Source organism: Aplysia californica, unplaced genomic scaffold (genome assembly GCF_000002075.1).
Source record: "Aplysia californica isolate F4 #8 unplaced genomic scaffold, AplCal3.0 scaffold00101, whole genome shotgun sequence".
In the NCBI taxonomy this organism is placed as follows: Eukaryota; Metazoa; Mollusca; class Gastropoda; order Aplysiida; family Aplysiidae; genus Aplysia; species Aplysia californica.
This window is the reverse complement of record NW_004797371.1, coordinates 1483826-1500494: the sequence shown is the minus strand read 5'-3', so window position 1 is coordinate 1500494 and position 16669 is coordinate 1483826. Positions and strand designations below refer to the sequence as shown.

General features: G+C 39.6%; 1 protein-coding gene across 1 annotated transcript in view; it reads left to right on the top strand.

Annotated features, from left to right (window-relative positions):
* Nucleotides 1–16241, top strand: part of LOC101853304 — a gene marked incomplete in the record, with an annotated part of 54513 nt that extends 38272 nt beyond the window's left edge. Inside the window, 5 exon segments of the mRNA XM_035968968.1 lie at nt 1377–1476; nt 3062–3201; nt 6075–6242; nt 11114–11288; nt 15845–16241. Of these exon segments, the coding sequence (XP_035824861.1) occupies nt 1377–1476; nt 3062–3201; nt 6075–6242; nt 11114–11288; nt 15845–15887 (626 nt within the window).
* Nucleotides 16242–16669: the final 428 nt, after the last annotated feature.

Sequence of the window (16669 nt, the reverse complement as noted above, 5' to 3'; positions counted from 1 at the left end):
GGGGGGGGGTTATTAACATGTTCTTATGCACAGTAGAATTTTAAATTGGCTGATTTATCAATGTCATGCTCATACTGTGCCGGAACAACATAGGGGAAACTGCTGCTTTTTTTCTCCTAAGCCTTACTATCGTCATTTTCCCTTACTTCTTTTGTATGTTTGTCACTCTCTTGTTAACTGCTATTTCCGGCTTGCCTTGATAGGCGAAGCAGACTTTTTGCTGTTGAGGCCAGAGAGGTGAGCACAGTAAGCCTGATTCCCTGTAAGGACTTCTCTGTTGACATCCACCCTTTTGCCCTCATATGACCTTATCTGTCATCGTAGTTTTCCGCGGGCGCTGTAACTGCGGCACGATTGCGGAAAAATGGGTCAATGGTTGTGCGGAACTTCACACCTTTTGCTAGTATTTTCTGTCATCAGCTTGTGTTTCTAGTAAAAAATACTGACTGTATGCTGCTAATTGTTGGGGGCATGTGTCTCTAGTGCTACTTCTCAGCTTATGATTAATTGGTACTTACATTTTTAAAGCAGTATGGAAAAAGAAGTTTAGACATGGTCGCAGTCCTTGCAAAATACTTGCAAAATTTGGTCTTTTTGGGGGTAAAATTTCTATGCAGAATTTTGAAATTTTCCAGGCAGAAAACTACGATGACAGCCTTAGGCAGTTGGAAGCGCTGTAAAGCCTTACTAAAACTAAACCTCGTTATACTGCCACCTTCGGAACGAGCACGGGGTGGCTGTTTTACGAGGTTCCTCTGTTAATTTTCCATAAATTAATGCTTTTTCAGTTGCCTTTTATTTGGTGAAAAAATTACCCTTCTGTCTTGAATAGAAGTCGAGGTGGTTGCGATTGAAGGAAGTGGGGGATATTCTGGTTTCTTACGTAAAGTTACAGAGAAAATGGCCGCCAAAGTTTGATGACTTCTCCAAAGCTGTAGTGTCCTGGGAAACTGCAAATTTACGTTTTATGTGTCTTTAATCAACGTTTTTCGGTAAAAATACACACAAAAATGTGCATTTAAATGGAAATATGAAGTGGTAAGACAAAAAAAAGAAAATGTGAAGAAAAAAAAACCCATTGCCGAACATGCAGGAAAATACCTCTTACTTCTTTTATTTTTATCATTTCGCCGAGCGCATGATTTCTCCACCACGTGGGTGGTTGACGGGTGCTCTTGTGTGGTTTGCTCCTTCTTACCTATCAAACGTCTATCGCCCTTATCTCCCCTCCTTCTATATTTGTGTTTGTTACTCTTTTGTAGCACCTCTAATCTTCGGCGTTATTATGACCTTTTTATCATGTTGCAAGTGCCGTAAAACTCTTACTAAAAAAAAAAATATTTCACCACGATGCATCACGTTTTTCCCTTCCTCAGAGAGTTCTGACTACGACAACTGCAATCAGGTCATCACATTGACTGGGGGAAACACTCCGTACACCATTGAGGGAAGGTTCCTCCCCCAACATTACACCGGGTGAGTAAGGAAAAAATACAACTTGTCATTTGATTGTAAAAGATAAATAGTAATAAATTACATTTTTATCGATCCCAGAAGGACAATTTGGTTTACAGTGGCAAACATACATACATACATACATACATACGTACATACATACATACATACGTACATACATACATACATACATACACACACACACACACACACACACACACACACACACACACACACACACACACACACACACACACACACACACACACAGTCACACACATACATACAAACACATATATACATACATAAATTCACAAATGTACCAATACAGACCAATTTCACAGCCATACCATTGCTTGTCCCAGCTCTAAATGACTATTAGTGTGTTGATGTGCTTCTCGTTACTCAAACAAACAAACAGATAAACAAACAAACCGCTGGTAGGTCCTACATTTTTACTTTCCCTCTGTTATTTCTGTCTGTCTGTCTGTCTTGCTTTTTCCCAAAACTAATTGGTCATTATTGTGTCGATGTGCTTCTCTTATTCAAACAGTGGGTGGTTTGCAGGTGCTGTGGTGTGGTTTTCTCCTTCTTTCCTATCAAATATCTATCGTCCTGATCTCTTCTCCTTTTTTTGTGTGTTTGTTATTCCCTTGTAACACCTCTAATCTTCGGCAATTATATGACCTTATTGTGTTGCAAGTGCCGTAAAACACTTGCTAAAACTCTGTCTTACTTTTTCCCAACACTAAATGACCATTATTGTGCAGATGTGCTTCACCCTCCGGGGCGGTGCCGCTGACTGAAGTGTCTTTAGGCCATTCCCAAAGGGGGGGGGGGGGACATTTGTTGGTCTAATGCACGGTAGAATTGTAAATGGGCTGATCCAACAATGTCATGCTCATAACCGTGCCTGAACTACAACAGGGAACTGCTGCTTTTTCTTACCTAATCTTTACTATCATCATTTTTGTGTACGTCTTTTGTATGTTTGTCACACTCTTGTGACCCGCTATTTCCGGGGTGCCTCGATAGTCGAAGCAGACTTTGTGCAGTTGAAGCTAGAGAGGTGAGCAGAGTAAGTCTGATTCCCTGTAAGGACTTCTCTGTTGACACTCACCCCTTGGCGCTCATATGACCTTATGCAGTTGCGAGCGCCGGTAAAACCTCTACTAAAACTAAAAAACTATGTTACAAACGAACCAACCAACAAACAAACGTGTAAGATCAAGCAGCGGCAGATATGTACCTCCAAAAACAAAGATAGAAAGATATAAAAGAAGTTTTTTACCATCTAGCATAAGGCTTTTGTCAGAATGAGCATAGATGTGTGTTGCTCTTAGAGTATGTATCTATAACTCCTTAGGTCTAGTATTTAAATTCCTGCATGTGGTTGAATGATGCATTGATGTAAATGTACATTTTGTCTGCTTTACTTCTCTTTTCATATTGGATTTTAATGAGAGTAATATATATAATTAAAAATTTTTATGTATACCTCCATGTGTTTTTACGGTCCTGTACAGCCAAGGAAAATTTCCCCCTGGGATAATAAAGCACTATCTTATCTTATCTTATCTATCTTATCTTATCTCTTTCTCCCCAGGCCCAGGTCGTGCTGGTGGAAGATCAAGTCTGCTGTCCACCACCAGGTGGTCACCATGATCGACGCGGAGGTCAACTTTCCCCCGGCCACTCCGGACACCTATTTTTGTTTCCGGAACAACATGCTGGACATTTCCTCAGGTATGGGACATTTCTTCAGGTATTTGATATTTCTGCAGATATGTGATATTATTGTTTCCGGAACACAGGTGTATGTGATGACATTTCTTCAGGTATTTGGTATTACTTCAGGTATGTGACATTTCTTCAGGTTTGTGACATTTTTTCAGGTTTGTGACATTTCTTCAGATATGTGACATTTCTTCGGGTATTTGACTTTTCTTCAGATATGTGACAATTCTTCAGGTATGTGATATTTCTTCAGATATGTGACAATTCTTCAGTTATTTGATATTACTTCAGGTGTGTAACTTTTCCTCGTGTATGTGATAGGTGTCACGGCGCGGTGGAATCAGGCGCTCGTCAATTTTGGGCATGTTGAGATTTTGGTATCGTCCTAAAATTTGTTCTGTTGTCTTGCTCTGGAGGAAAAATGTATCCACTATTATATCTTAGATAGGAGTCGAGATATTTGTGATTATAGAAAGAAGGGGATTGCTTGTTTTCGATGTAAACTGCTGTTTCCTGGGTGCCTTGATAGTCGAAGCAGAATTTGTGTTGTTGAGGCTAGAGTGGTAAGCCTGATTCCCCGTTTGGGCTTCTCTGTTGACATCCACCCCTTGGCGCTCATATGACCTTATGCTGTTGCGAACACCGTAAAATCTTTCTACAATTAAACTTAAAACCTGTACCATTTCACCGTTTTACCACTGGGGAGCTCCCACATCTTATATAACCTAATTGTGTTGTTTGGGGTGTTAAACCTGTACCACTGACTGAAGTGTCTTAAGGCCATTCCCAAAGGGGGGACATTTCTCGTTCAAGCATAGTAGAAATGTAAATGGGCTGACTCATGTCACGCTCATAACTGTGCCTGATCTACAACAGGGAACTTCTGCTTTTTCTTTCCTAATCCTTACTATTGTCATTTTCCTCTACTTCTTTTGTATGTTTGTCACTCTCTTGTGACCTTCTATTTCCGAGGTGCCTTGATAGTCGAAGCAGACTTTGTGCTGCTGAAGTTAGAGAGGTGAGCAGAGTAAGTTTGATTCCCTGTAAACACTTCTCTGTTGACACCCTTGGCGCTCATATGACCTTATGCAATTGCGAGCGCCGTAAAACCCTCTACTATATATATATATATATATAAAAACCTGTACCACCTTTGCCACCTTCCTCTGGGCTCCTGACGGTTTCTGCAGCCTTTCTACTGCTACTCCTTGGCTCCTTCTTACTGCTGTCCTACAGCCACACCCCTGATCTTCTTGTAGGAAAGATCTACACCTAGCCTTCTCGGACAAGGGCGAAAGATCTCGGGGTGGTCCCGGGTGCAAGTTACGCACGTTAAAGATCCCTAGGTGGTCTAAAATCGGAGTAGGCTTCAGCCGCCACCTGAGCGAAATTAAAAATTTTCTTACTGTACTTTATCCGTCCTCTTGTACCTCGAGGGCGTCGAGAGGAGAAAGAGCTTCCTGGTGTCTCTAGCAAGTTTGATGGCCTGGCTGGGTGGGATATCATATGTTCTCAGGGTATCCTTCACACCCTGGATCCAGGTCTTTCTTGGTCTTCCTCTTGCCTTGTACCCTGATACTTTCCTGCAGTAGGCTTTACTGGCAAGCTGGTTAGGTGCCATTCGTGTGAGATGTCCAAACCAACTGATTGTTAACCCCCCGGGGCAGTGCCACTGACTGAAGTGTCTTTAGGCCATTCCCAAAGGGGGGACATATCTCGTTCAAGCATAGTAGAATTGTAAATGGGCTGATTCATGTCACGCTCATAACTGTGCCTGAACTACAACAGGGAACTGCTGCTTTTTTCTTTCCTGATCAGTTCCTTACTATTGTCATTTTCCTCTACTTCTTTTGTATGTTTGTCGCTCTCTTGTGACCTGCTATTTTGGGGTGCCTTGATAGTCGAAGCAGACCTTGTGCTGTTGAAGCTAGAGAAGTGAGCAGTCTGATTCCCTGTAAAGACTTCACTGTTGACACCCACCCCTTGGCGCTCATATGACTTTATGCAATTGCGAGGTGGTTATCTTACGTTCCAGAATTTTGGTCAGGGTCCTAGCATTTCCTTCCAACTGAAAATGTTAAATGCGTCCCGCGCGCTCTTATGACTTTATGCAGTTGCGAATGCCGTAAAACACTTACCAAAAAAAAACAACCCCTCTAATCTTCGGCACTCCTATGACTTTAATGTGTTGCAAGTGCCGTAAAAAAAACTCTTACTAAAACTTAAAAGGAGCCTGTGTACTTTAATTGGAGTTGAGCGCTATATAAATGTCATTTATTATTATTATTACCGTGCCCCCATTTCTTTCACCACAGGGGTGGGACTGCCCAGCCTGGCCGATTACTGTGGGCTGCCAGGGGGAAACATAAACTTTGACAACATGAACTTAGCTCACAGTACCATGTCACTAACATTCTGTCCCCCCGGAGCAGTGCCACTGACTGAAGTGTCTTTAGGCCAATCCCAAAGGGGGGACATATCTCGTTCAAGCATAGTAGAATTGTAAATGGGCTGACTCATATCACGCTCATAACTGTGCCTGATCTACAACAGGGAACTGCTGCTTTTTTCTTTCCGGATCCTTACTGTTGTCATTTTCCTCTACTTCTTTTGTATGTTTGTCACTCTATTGTGACCTGCTATTTTGGGGTGCCTTGATAGTCGAAGCAAACCTTGTGCTGTTGAAGCTAGAGAGGTGAGCAGTCTAAGCCCGATTCCCTGTGAAGACTTCTCTGTTGACACCCACCCCTTGGCGCTCCTATACGACCTTATGCAGTTGCGAGCGCCGTAAAACCCTCTACTATTAAAAATTATTAGACTTGAACTTAGCTCACAGTACCATGTCACTACTAACATCTTGACCCCCTACTGTACCTTCACAGGGGAGGGACTGCCCAGCCTGGCCGAGTACTGCGGGCTGCCAGGGGGGGACAAGAACGTGACCTCCGCCACCAGCCAGTTCGTGGACGTGTTTGTCGAGCTCTCTCTGCCTGACCAGCTGCGCGAACCCCTGACTTTCAAGCTGGTCTTCAGCACGACGCCCACTGACAGTGAGTACTTTGTGGGTGTTTTTTGCCTCCCTCTTTTGGATTTTTTTGGGGGGGGGGTTTTGGAAGGGGGAGGGGGGGCTGTTTAGTTTTGTTCGTTTTGTTTTTTGTTTATTTGTTGTTGTTTTTTTTGTTGTTGGGTTTTTTTTCAATGCATGCACACACACGCACACACATACACATGCACACTCGCGTGCGTAGACACACACACACACACATACACATGCACAGTTGCGTGCGTAGACACACACACATACACATGCACACGTGTGTGCACAGACACACACTCATATACACGCTTAAATCCACATCCTTTTTTCCTGCTCACATCAATATAATGATAATTAAATAACATTTGTGCATGACACGGTGGGATCAGGTGCTCGTCTATTTTTGGGCATGTGGAGTTATTGGTATCTCTTAAAGCTTGATCCGTTGTCATGTTATCAGTGAAAAAAAAAAATGCCCATCTGTCTTGAACAGAAGTCAAGATATTTGAGATTGAAGACAGTGGTGGGTGGTTGGCGGGTGCTCTGGTGTGGTTTGCTCCTTCTTTCCTATCAAACATCTATTTATCTCCCCTTCTTTTTTGTGTTTGTTACTCTCTTGTAACACGTCTAATCTTGTGGCGCTCATATGACCTTTTGCAGTTGCGAACGCCGTAAACCGCTACTAAAACTAAACTAAAACGTCTATCGTCCTGATGTCTCCTTCTATTTTATGTTTGTTACTCTCGTGTAACACCTCTTGGGCACTTATATGACGTTATTGTGTTGCAAGTGCCGTAAAACTCTTACTAAAACTAAGACGTCTAAGAAGAAGGTGGGGTCACCTGGTTTCAAAGGTAGAATTAGCGAGACAATGGCCGACACAGTTTGGTTATTTCCATAGCTTGGTAATCAGTGGAAACTGAAAACTTACATTTTTTGTGTGCCTTTAATCTACGTTTCTCAGTAAAACCCACCCAAAAATGTGTTCCTAATTGGACAACAATGGTGTTAAGCCGAAAGACAAAACTTCAATAAAAATTGCCGAAATGGCAAAAAAATGCTAGTTTCTTCAATTTCATTATTTTGACACACGCTTGATTTTACCACCCTGCCTCACATAACGCTTATTCCCTGTTCAATGTTTAATGTGTCCTGCACACTCATGACTCATATGACCTTATGTTGTTGCGAGGGCCACAACACACTTACCAAAACAGAGCAAAAAGTCAAAACTTCATAAGCTGTAGATAAATTTTGCTCACACTGGTATTCTACACTATCACGTACTATCTTAGTAAAAATAAGTAGACTAGATGTAACATTGTTGAATAATAATTGCAAAATGAGAAATGACTCATTTCTTATTGTAAGGAAATACAGGAACCTAACTTCTTTTTCAAAAAACAGCGCAAGAAACACTTATTAGGTTATCTATATATAGTGCGGACAAAAATTTGTTGCACAACTCTCCTCAAATATCTATTTAACTGGTGAATCAATGTTGCCCATACTTTGCACGGCTGTATGTATCAATTTGTCTTAGCGTAGTCATACTTTTCCCCAACAATTGAGGCAAGATAAAAAAAACAACAACTATTCTTCATAAATTTGTATAGAATACTATAAATCTCCGTCACGTGGAAAATGGGATTGCTCAGAGCACTTCCCGCTTCTCACACACATTTTGCATACATATGTGGCCTATGTCACAGCTCACCAATGACACTTTGTAGTGGCAAAACATGCTACAAGAAATTCATCTGTTTAAGTGAACACTTCTTTGCACCAACGGTTCTCAAAACATGGGTTTTAATGAGCATAATGTCGTGATTAGAAAAAAAAACGGGCAGACTTTCTTTTAAAAGTGATATTGTCACAGCTATAAATCTTTTAAAATCTGTAGAAACTCCCCACCGGGATTTTCAATCAGTAGCCAAGTTATGAAAGAATTTTCTAGAATACAGTTAACTGGTTTTCACAAAAATATGGATCTGTTAAGATAAATAATTTATACAAGTCATTGCACAGAAGATGGAGACTTAATGTTCGACAGCTGAGGAAGTATTTGACAATAAGTTGCGCCACGTTTTTTTTTTCAATATTTTTTAAACTGCACTATAGATCTAGCCCAGGGGGTTCTCGTGGCTTGAGGTTAAGGTGTTCGCCTAGCATTCAAAAGGTCCGGGGTTCGTATCCGGGTAGAGTAGAAAAAAATTTTCGTCTCTAAAATTGTCTCCTTTCACCTCTTTCCCTGCTCTCTAACAATGTTCTTTCGTCTGCTTTCGCTTTCGCTTTCTGCCCCCACCCCCTCACTTCATTTGCCCTCTCCTCTGTGCTCCTGACTCTTTCTGCAGCCTTCTACTACTACTCCTTGGCTCCTTCTTACAGCTGTCTTTCAGTCACACCCCTGATCTTATGGCAGGAAAGATCTACACCAAGCCTTTCGACATGCACAAAAAAATTTGGAGGTCCCGTGTGCAAGTTGCGCATGTTATAGATCCCTGTGGTGGTCGAAAAACGATTAGAGTAGGCTTCGGCCGCCACCCGAGCAAAATTCAAAATTTCCTACCAACTGAAAATGTTGAATGTGTCCCGCGCACTCATATGACCTGATGCAGATGAGAGCGCTGTAAAACACTCACCAAAATATTTTTTTTTAAAAAGGTCTAGCCCATAAACGCTTACCTTGCCCAGTTAGGCAGGACGTCAGATCGACTAACTTGTGCGCAGAAAAGGATCCTTTGCCCCCTCATCTAGGCTCCTGACTCTTTCTGCTGCTACGCCTTGGCTCTTTCTTACTACTGTCTTTCTGCCACGACCCTGATTTTATGGTAGGTAAAATCTAACACCTAGCCTTATCGGACAAGGGGGAAAAATCTCGGAGGTCTTGTGTGCAAGTTGTGCATATTAAAGATCCCTTGGTGGTCTAAAAATCGATAAGAGTAAGCGTAAGCTTGGGCAGCCACCTGCGCAAAAGTCAAAATTTCCTACGAACTGAAAATGTTTGGTGTGTCCCGCACGCTCATATGACCTTATGCAGTTATGAGTGCTGTAAAACACACAATTTTTTAAAAAATAAGTCTGTCAGGACGCGATGGCATCATATGGAATGATTGGCATCACATTAAAGCTTTTTCATTTGTCTTGCTTTCAAAGAAGAAATAAAATAAAATACCAACCTTATCTTGAATAGAAGTCCACATATTTGAGATTGAAGGGGGTGGTGTGGCCTCTTTTTTAGAGGTAAAGTTAGCGACAGAATAGCCGCCAAAGTCTGGTGACTTCCAAAGTCTGGTGGCTTCCAAAGCTTGAGAGTCCTTGAAAACGGAAAATTTGCATCTTTTCTACCTTTGTTCACCGTGTTTCAGTACAATCCACACTTCAATGTGTTTTTGAATGAACATAAAAGATATTATATGAAAAAAAAAAAAAAGAAAATTTTGTTAAAAAATGCTCAATGCCCTGAAAAATATTATTTCACCAAGCTGCCTCACATATTATTTTCTCTTTCCAACTGTTCATGACTCTGTTTTCTCTTCTTTCTTTCCACACTGCGCAGAGAAGTACCTGTTTACACCATTTAAAAAACATTTTTTTTTTAAATTAAATTTTTTTTTTTTCATATTTGAGATTGAAGGGGGTGGTGTGGCCTCTTTTTTAGAGGTAAAGTTAGCGACAGAATAGCTGCCAAAGTTTGGTGGCTTCCAAAGCTTGAGGGTCTTGAAAACGGAAAATTTGCATTTATTCTACCTTTGTTCACCGTGTTTCAGTACAATCCACACTTCAATGTGTTTTTGAATGAACATGAAAGATATTGTGAAAAGAAAAAAAAAAGAAATTTTTTAAAAATTTGCTCAACGCCCTGAAAAATGCTGGTTTCCTTGATTCCATTATTTTGACGAGCACCTGATTTCACCACGCTGACTCACATATTATTTTCTCTTTCCATCTGTTCATGACTGTATTTTGTCTTCTTTCTTTCCACGCTGTGCAGAGATGCTTGTGTTTACACCAATTTTGTTTGGGTTTTTTCATACAAAAAACCCCCTAAAAAACCATAATGCTGCCTCAACATATTTTCTCTTTTCAACTGTTCATGGCTGTATTTCTTTCTTTCTTTCCACACTGTGCAGCGTAAAAAATTTTTTTCTAAATTTAAAAAAAAAAAAATTTTTTCATACAAAAAACCCCCCACCATGCTACCTCAAAAATTTTCTCTTTTCAACTGTTCCTGGATTTTGTATTTCTTTCTTTCTTTCCGCTCTGCACAGAGAAGTACCTGTTTACACCATAAAAAAAAAAAAATTTTATACAAAAAAGCCCACCCCCCCAAAAAAAAACACCACGCTGCCTCACATATTATTTTCTCTTTCCAACTGTTCATGACTGTATTTCTTTCTTTCTTTCTTTTCACGCACTTGTTTACACCATTTAAAAATGTATTTAAATTAACCCTTCCAGCCCCAGCCATTTTTGTGCACTTCCTTACCCCAGTCCCAGCCAACACAGCGGTATTTCAGAGAAACTGGCATGCATTCTAAAAAAAGTGATCTAGTATCTTTGTAATGAGGTTTAGGTAATAACATAAAACAGTGTTCAAAGGTAAATGAACGAATATTATGAAAATTACAGTTTAATTAGGTTCGCTAATTTAGAAAAATGCGCAGAATTGGTACCTCCCGAAACTGAGACTATACGCTCTTGGGATGGTGGGAGGTACAAGCTCTGCTGAAAATATACGCGCTTGGGGCTGGAAGGGTTAAGAATTTTTTTTTCTTACAAAAAACCCAAAAAAAAACCCCACCATGCTGCCTCAACATATTTTCTCTTTCCAACTGTTCATGGCTTTTGTATTTTCCTCTTCTTTCTTTCCCTGCTGCTCAGAGAAGTACCTGTTTCCCGAGGACGACCCTGTAGACACCATGCTCATCATCAAAGCTGTGGGGATCTCGCTGGGCATTCTCTTCATCATCGGAGGGGGTATCTACTACTGCTGCTGCAAGCGCAAGAAGTCGGGGAGCGAGAATGTTGTTGATGATGGGGTCAACTCACCTGAAAGGTTTGTTGTTTTGTTATTTTTAAAATGTTCTCTCGAAAGTTTTTAGGGGATTTTTTTTTTTTGGGGGGGGGGGGTGGTGGTTGTTTGAGTTGGGTTGTTTTTTTTTCTTTGCAAGGGCGAAAATTCAGGGAGCAGTGATGATGATGGGGTCGACTCACCTGAAAGGTTTGTTGCTGTTTTTTAAAATTCTCTCTTGAAAATTTTAAGGGGATTTAAAAAAAAAAAAAAAATTTTTTTTTGGGGGGGGGGGTTGTTTGGTTGGGTTTTTTTTTTTCTTTGCAAGGGCAAGAATTCAGGGAGCAATGATGATGATGGGGTCAACTCTTTTTTTTATCTATTTACTAAATTTTTTTGGGTTATTTGATTTTTGTAAGTAAGAGTCTTCTGGCACTCTCTTCAAGTTTTTAAGAGAATTTCTTTGGAGGTGTTATTTTGTTTTGTGTAAGTAAGTGTTTTACAGCAATTGCAACACAAATAGGTTGCAAATGATTGTGTGTGGCTCTGAGAAAACCCTTCACAAGGTGCAAAATTTCAAAATGAACTTTTTTGCATATTTTAAAAGACACATCTTTTCCGAGCATTTTGCACTTTATTTGAAAGCAATTGGAGCATTCTGTGAAAAGTTATGGCATTTTAAAGCGAACAGGGGTTCGAGTGTCAAATTTTGAGAAAACAAGTTTTAAAGTTTTGCTTACTTTGGGAACACATTTTCCATGATGACAATGCATAGAAGCAAATAATGCTGATACCACAGCATAGAGGTGCCATTTGTGGACAGTTTGCTTTTTATTTTAGTGAAATACCTCTCTTCTATGTGAAGTTATGACTGTTTTTATGTTACAACAGTAAATCATTGAATTACGTAAAAAGGCATCAAAAAAATATTATGCTCCTCTCGTGTCATACCAGCAAAAGACTAATGCAGGTCGTCAAAAGCAGTTGATTCGAACTGGCTGTTGCAAGGCAGGCCATCATTGAGCTTGCAGAAGCACTTCAGGCCCTTCAACTTCGCAAAACTGTCTGCTCCACACCCTTACCTTCTGGCACCACAAAGGCTGTCACTGTCCCGTTCTCTATGAAGGTGACCCCTAAGGCATCATCCTCGTCTGTAGATACAGAAATTAAAAGAGAGCGATTTAAAGGTGTGCAGCTTGCATAATGAAATTTATAGTGTTGTACACCACTGTATTTAAATGACCACTATTAGTTAAAACAAACCAGTGATTAATGATCACCAATTGAGAATAATTTGCTCCGTGATCCCTTAACAGTTGACAGGTTGCAACAAGAAACCAGAATTTTTGTCCATCATTCTGTCACCTCTTGTTTTCGTTTTGCATCGCTGTATTTTTATATGGACCTACTCATTTTAAGAAATTCACTTTCATGTGACGACAAGTTTGTGACAGATCATCACTGCGATAGTGCAGCATCTCTCTTTTCTTGGTTCCTTTCAAGTCAAATAATTAAAGAGTATGTATTCAGAATAGATATTAGCTTTTGCCAAAAGGTGGGGGTGTTTGCATGAGGACTTTTTAAATCAACCACTACTCGTGGTAAAATATGTTTTCTTCTGAAAACTTTATGCATATATGGCAAGGAAATAAGTTGGTCAAGCTGCATGAGCAAGTAGATTAATGTGTGCATCTTATATCTCTTCATAGAAAGATAATAGTACAAAAAATAGGGCATTTTTTACTCATCCTGAGTGCACACGTAATTGTATGTTAAATACAGAATATTGTTAATCTTAAACTATCAAACAGTAGAGCATTCAAACATTGAAAATAGCTTTTATACACCATCATAGCAGCGTGTGTCCATTAAAAGGGTTTTATGTTTTTATATTAATGATGTTATTGCTGAGTAAAATTTATAAGTTCGTTCATAACTCGTGTCATAATAACATCATCAGACTTTCCAAGGTCTAGAAAACCCTAATTGTTAAACATATCATCCCGGGGAATGACCGGTATTAAACATTGGTTTGACATTGATCCATCAGAAGCGTAATTTTCCGCTCCATCGCATGGTTTTGCTTAAATATGTCTTTGATTGAGATAATCCAGGTTTGTCATAATGATATTATGAACAAACACTTTATGATATTTCTGCAAAATATCATGTGAGGGACTTCCCACTGTTTCACAACATCCTTTTACATGGTGGAATGAACATGGAAGAGTAGCGTGCTGATGACTCAAAAGAGAAGCGAAGAAGAGGCAAAAGTATGCTTGTCATAATGGATTGTCATCATGTTATGAACGTGACATTGTGTCGTAATGGTTTTGAACGAAACCTTATTCCATGTAATTTACAGTTGTTTTGGGATGTATTTTTAATTTTAACCCAACTTGAGGATGTATTAGACCTTGCTTACATTCTGATATTTTGATTTTTATCATAAGTGTATGGGTATGTATTTTAATCAGTATTTTCTTTTGTAGTAATTGTTATGAACGAACTACATATTGTACTCTGAGGGCTTTCCAGAGTTGATAAACATTAAAAACATGTACACAGATACATATTATGAGGAAACTTTCATTTAATATAAAATTTTTAAGTAAATGACAGGTCAAAATATTAATTTTTAGGTCAAAACTGAAGTTTGTCATAATAGTTTCCGATGACAACCCACCATCGGCACGATGATGGATACCGACTTACCATCGGTTTCCGATGACAACCCACCATCGGCGCGATGATGGATACCGACTTACCATCGGTTTCCGATGACAACCCACCATCGGCGCGATGATGGATATTGACACACCATCGGAAACCGACGACAACCCACCATCAAGACGATGTCGGGTTCCCACACACTATCGGAAACCAATGATCGCCCAACATCAGAACGATGTCGGATAAATGTGTCTTTCCGATGGTCAGCCGATAGCACCGCTGTAACACCATAGCCTTTACTTTGTCCATGCTCCCATCCCTATTTTATCTTAGTCGTTTGATCCTAAAAATAATTCGCTCAATCAAAAGTTGAATCCATGTCTCTAATTCCAGATGTTCTTATAAAATCAACACCAAGGTGTATATATATATATTAGTACAATTTCCCAAACCTAAACCATGAGTCCATTAACAGTAAGACATGAGACTGCAGCGGTGGGTAAACAAGCTCAGCTGTGTGGGGGTTTAGTTTTGGTATAGAGGTTTTACAGCGCTCGCAACTGCATAAGGTCATATGAGCGCCAGAAATATGCTGAAGATTTAGAGACGAGAGTAACATACACAGACAACGAGGAGGAAAGATAAGGACGACAGTTGTGTGATAGGAAAGAAGGAGGGAACCATACCAGAGCACACAACAACCACCCATGGTTTATTTGTTTTTTTGTTTTAAATTTTTTAAAATTATTATTTATTAAGTAATGTTATTTATTATTTTTTTATTTTAAAATTATTTTTTATGCGAGGAAGCTGGCTAATTTTGTATAAATAGATTACTTGATTGTTTTGGTTTTTTTTCTCTTGTAAGCATATGAGATACAAGAGGAAAATGGTTCTCTTTTTTTTTTGGTAGAAGGTTTTACGGCGCTCGCAACTGCATAAGGTCAATGGTTCTCTGATGAGATTCAAAAGGGAAAAATGGTTCTCTGATGAGATACAGAAGGGAAAAATGGTTCTCTGATGAGATTCAAAAGGGAAAAATGGTTCTCTGATGGTTGACACTCAAGAACGACAAAAAGGACTGTGCCATGCGGCTCTTCTTCCTTCCCCAAGTGATCCTAGTTTGGTCCCCAATTTTTATTTTTTAAAAATATATACTTATATATATATAGATAAATGTATATTATGTGTTTTTACACACCTCCTGCGACACAATTTAGATGTTTTGGGAGGCTGGCTCTGGCCCTGCTTTTCTGGCAGAGAAGAATGCAGTATCCCAGCTGAACGACTGGGTGGTTGGTGGGTGCTCTGGTGTGGTTCGCTTCTTCTTTCTTATCGAACATCTATCATCCTTATCTCCCCCTTCTTCTTTTTTATGTTTGTTTCTCTCTTGTAACACCTCTAATCTTCTGTCGCTCATATGACCTTATGCAGTTGCGAACGTCGTAAAACCTCTACTGAAACAATAAGCTGAACGACTGAATTACTCAATTGTTTGATTCCTGAGTGGGAAGTGAAATTTTGTCTGGGTCTTCCTATTGGGATGTTGTATCCCTCTCTAAATAGCATTTTCTCTCAGCCCATGTCGGAAGCCGGCATCCTAAATGATCTAAATTGTATCGATGCGGAGTGTAAAATCAACAGCGTTTTACTGAAAAATCTCCTGTAATTTTTTCTCGATGAAATGTGATGGTAATCTTAACGGTGCACACTGATAGATGACTTCACAACTGTACAGTTTTCTCATTTTTCAGTCAATTTCAACTCTGCACTGTTTTTTTGTTGTTGTTTTTTGGGGTTTTTTTTTGGCTGATCAGGTTTGTGGTTTCCTGCTTTTCCCGCTGTAGATCTATCTTTCTAACTAATATTTGGGGAAGAGAGGAAAAAATAGCTGGCGTTTCATTCACCTCTTTGTTTTCCTTCCTCAGTGCTATGCCTTTGACCGACTCGGGTAAGAACGCCAGTGCCTGATGAGGAGAGGATTCATGTCGGGAGTTTGGGGACTTATGTTTGCACGGAAAACCACTTTGATGTGACCCTGGTGTGACCTCATTTCCACACAATTTGACCCCAGCGTCACCTCAAGATCGGAGGCTGCTTTGAGAGCCAGGAATTAATTATTATAGTTTGATAAATAGCCTTACTGACATAATACATTAACTAACCAGGTGCCCGCGATTTTTTAAAAATATTTTTTTTTGTGCAACTAAAACATGTTTGTACACTGATATTTTTAACAAAATGTCCTATGGGGTTTTTAATAATTTTTCACTTATGCACTGAATTTCTTTTTACCGTAAAAAAAAAATTTAGAAAAAAAAAAAATCCGGCAAATTTTTACATGTCAATGCTTAATTTTTCGCATTATTGTGTGTTGTATGTGACTTTCTATGTTCGGCTTGGCTTATTCACTGGAAATAATAACCGCTATTATATCGCCCCCACCGATTCTAAGTCAAACCATTAACTTCTTACCAATTACTGCCAGTTTACGCCAACGTCACATTTTTATCGCGAATCCCATCAACTGTGTTCTCTCCACGCCTAGTAGTTTTGACGGATGTCTTTCTCTGCGAGCCACGTATAGAAAATTCCAATTGGCTGTCCTCTAAGTGTGGGAAAACTTTCTCTACTTTCATTTTCTGTTTTGTTTTGTTGGGTAAAATGCAGCACAGAAGATGCCTTTATACTATGTCTTATATTGATTCCCGATATTTTTCCCAGTCTCGTATGTTATATATATATATATATAT